The following is a 3,210-nucleotide window of genomic DNA, read 5'->3' on the forward strand; positions in this document are numbered from 1 at the left end:
ATTCAACACTGCCTTTTGATACGTCAAATTCTTATCCTGGGAGTTGGTCTGTGAAGCACTAGTTACTGACCCCTGTTTGGGTCCTCGGGGGATAATAGCTATAAAGAACAATAATCAATTTAGCTACTGCAATAGCTATAGAGAGCCATAACTTATTGCAATAGCTACGAGGAGCCATAATCCATTTAGCGATTGGAACGACTACGGGGAGACATAGGCGTTCGGTGCATATATCGTGGCTCGAAGAGCGTGGCCTCATGTGTTAGGACATATGTTCTTAAGTGTCAACTAGAAACAGGTACATACTCCACTTATACCAACAAACCAAAAGACTAAGATATACTATTGCACATAGTAGGAACAGTGGAAAGAAGATTGATGAATCAAAGTTAAACAAGCAATTTGCTTGTATCTATTTGGCACTTTAGGGTATACCTAGTAGCTTGATGATAGTTACATCAATGTTGTGTAACTTAACCGGTGTGTTAAAATATGCAAATCCAATATGCTTCGATGCCCAATTTTGCAGAAATAGCAATATTCTATAGAATGTAAAAGAAGCTGTGAACGCGAATAACGTCATGTAAGAGAAACACGGATCGAGATTAATCGTTTCAATCGTTTGATCGTATAATTTCTAGGTTAGGTACATATCCTGTATACCTACCTACCTACCTACATAAGGTAAACCGATTTCGTTAACAAAGTCACCTACATTTAAGCGTACTTGCAAATATATATATTCTCTATTCACGAAATCCCAAACATACATCCCGTATGCTAGATAGACCTTTACCAACTTGACCAGGTTGTTGTTTAATATACCATTGGGAGTTCAGAAACAGTCCAGCCCCGGACAATTCACCCTAAGCGAAGCTCGTCACCCAGTACTGATAATATGGCGAAACAACTTACGCCAAATCAAAATGTGAGGCTACACACGCTCAACTTGAGCCAAGCTGATATAGCCGAGATAAATATGGCCTTGGACCAGGTTCAGAGTAAGTTAATATGTGCTAACAATATGAACCATTTCAGTTCATTAATATAAAATATAATAGGTCTTGATTTCCATGGTAATGAAGTGACCAGAGAACGTTTCCCACTCCCTAACCTTCGGGAGAAACTTGAAGCATGTGCCCGTAATGTTCACTGTGAACACGGAACAAGCATTATCCGTGGACTGAACCCTCGAGAGTATAGTCAGCAGGAGAATATTCTTCTCTTCCTTGGCATCTCCAGTTCTATAGGAGATCAAAGGGGCCTCCAAAATTCCAAAGGAGACATGCTTAGTAAGTCATTGAAACTCAAGGACTTTGAGGCCATTAATATCTTACTAAACTCTAAGCTCACATCACGGAATGGATGCTATGGGGAAGAGACGATCGCCATATACTTCATACTAGGAAGGCATTAGTAAGTGATCACGTTCATTTTCGTTGATGAGTATGCAGAACGTGTTTGCAACTAATTAAACTAACACATTTTAGCCTTTCCATAGTGATATGGGATGCGAGATCTTGTCGCTCCAAGTTCAAAGCATAGCCGAAACCGGCGGGCATACTTATGTAGCACCTCTCGGTGCGATTTGCGATGATTTGGAACGGACTAGCCCTCAGGTTCTAGATGTCCTAAAAGAATCCAAATGGCCAATTCGAAAGTAAGTAACGTGTTTCCAATAGCCCTTGACGAAATATATAAAAGCAATCCTGCAAGATAAATTGGCTAACGTATATTATCCATGGTTAGGAGCTTTAATGAATCTCCACTCTTTCAAGAATGCGCCCTTATCGGGTCCTCTGCTGGGAAGAATGTCGTTTCAGTTGACAGTGAGCGCATCGGCCCAGAACTTACACCAGAGCAAGCCGAGGCGTTGGACAAGTTTCAAGCCGCTGCCGGCAAACATAGATCGGATCTTAGAGCACAGGCTGGCGACATCATCTTCATCAACAACCTGAGTCTTCTACATAGTCGGGATTCGTACGAAGATAGTTACATGCTACATAGGCATTATGTGCGACTTTGGCTAAGGCATTCGAAGCAAGCGTGGGATATACCTTATGCAATGCGAATGCCATGAGATGCTATCTTTGGAGAAGGGGCTAAGAAGGTAACGAATAGAAAGTATCCCACTTATTCAGCAGATAACTATCCAGAGATGAGGCACGCTACTGGAACAGCTGCATTTGTTGAGAATTAACTGCTTTACTCATTCATGTCGGGGAAAAGAGTTATCAAGTACTAGATATGAACCATAGGAAACAAGAGATGTATGACTAGGTACATGTTAGGAGTTAATTACAGAACAACGAAATTGTTTGCCTACTTTCTAGTCTATCTCATGACAGTAGTAGCTACCCCAAATAAGGTTATCCTCTCTCCAGAATCACTTAGTCTCGTTCAGATCCTATCAGAGAGATCCCGTGATGTATATCATGAACAGAATAGAACAGTAGTAAGTGTACAGAGTAGGGTAGTGATCTCTCATTAGCACTTATCTCTCGAAGCAACCTTCGACGGAGCAGTGTGCCCCTTATAAACTCCTGTCCTAATGACTTTAACTCCCGATATAATACATCCGAGGCTGTGTCCCATACCCTTGATAGGTATTTTTGCATAAAAAGATCAATAGGTATTTATATTCTTTGATATAATGCGTTTTGCATGAGCTTTTTATGTTATTTGCATCTTTTTCTAATCTTATTTAATAGAACTAGTCTTTTAAAATGAGCCGCTTCGCGGCTCATCCGTTTCCAGTTCCGATCAGTCCCGGTAAGCAGCTATTGTAAAAAGCCAGGTACGTTACAACGCGAATTATACGTTCCAATCCCACCCGTTTTATCCTCCTGAGCGCTCGTTCGGTTAGTGTAGAGGATCAACATGCATCGCACTATTCATTCATGGCCCCAGCATCATGGATTTCAGTTACCAAGGGACCTGTCATGTCGCAGAGCATGCAGTAGGTAAAACAACTTCGTTGTTCCGCAAGGAACTTTAACTACAGTTGCTTTGAATCCAAAGCTACAGAATAACTCCTTTTTCCAAGGAGTCTCAAGTGAGACTCCTGACAATCTGGGAAACTGGCCGGGTCGAAACGGGAAGCATATAGGAAGAAGGTATCGTATTGGAATAGTCCGCCGGACGCTTTAAACCCCCAGAGCACCCATGGAAAAGCTCTGGAATTACGTGGTCTAGATTTAACATATAAAT

General features: G+C 41.5%; 1 protein-coding gene across 1 annotated transcript; it reads left to right on the forward strand.

The window, feature by feature from the left end:
- Positions 1-898: 898 nt before the first annotated feature.
- Positions 899-2,200, forward strand: F4812DRAFT_453674 (Clavaminate synthase-like protein; the record flags this gene model as incomplete). The annotated part of the gene is made up of 6 exons (XM_047936517.1): positions 899-1,001; positions 1,062-1,292; positions 1,349-1,416; positions 1,491-1,660; positions 1,750-2,046; positions 2,122-2,200. 6 exons carry the CDS (start codon positions 899-901, stop codon positions 2,198-2,200), a joined length of 948 nt encoding a protein of 315 aa, XP_047785511.1.
- Positions 2,201-3,210: the final 1,010 nt, after the last annotated feature.

Source organism: Daldinia caldariorum (assembly GCF_022478825.1).
Source record: "Daldinia caldariorum strain CBS 122874 unplaced genomic scaffold F4812scaffold_29, whole genome shotgun sequence".
In the NCBI taxonomy this organism is placed as follows: domain Eukaryota; kingdom Fungi; phylum Ascomycota; class Sordariomycetes; order Xylariales; family Hypoxylaceae; genus Daldinia; species Daldinia caldariorum.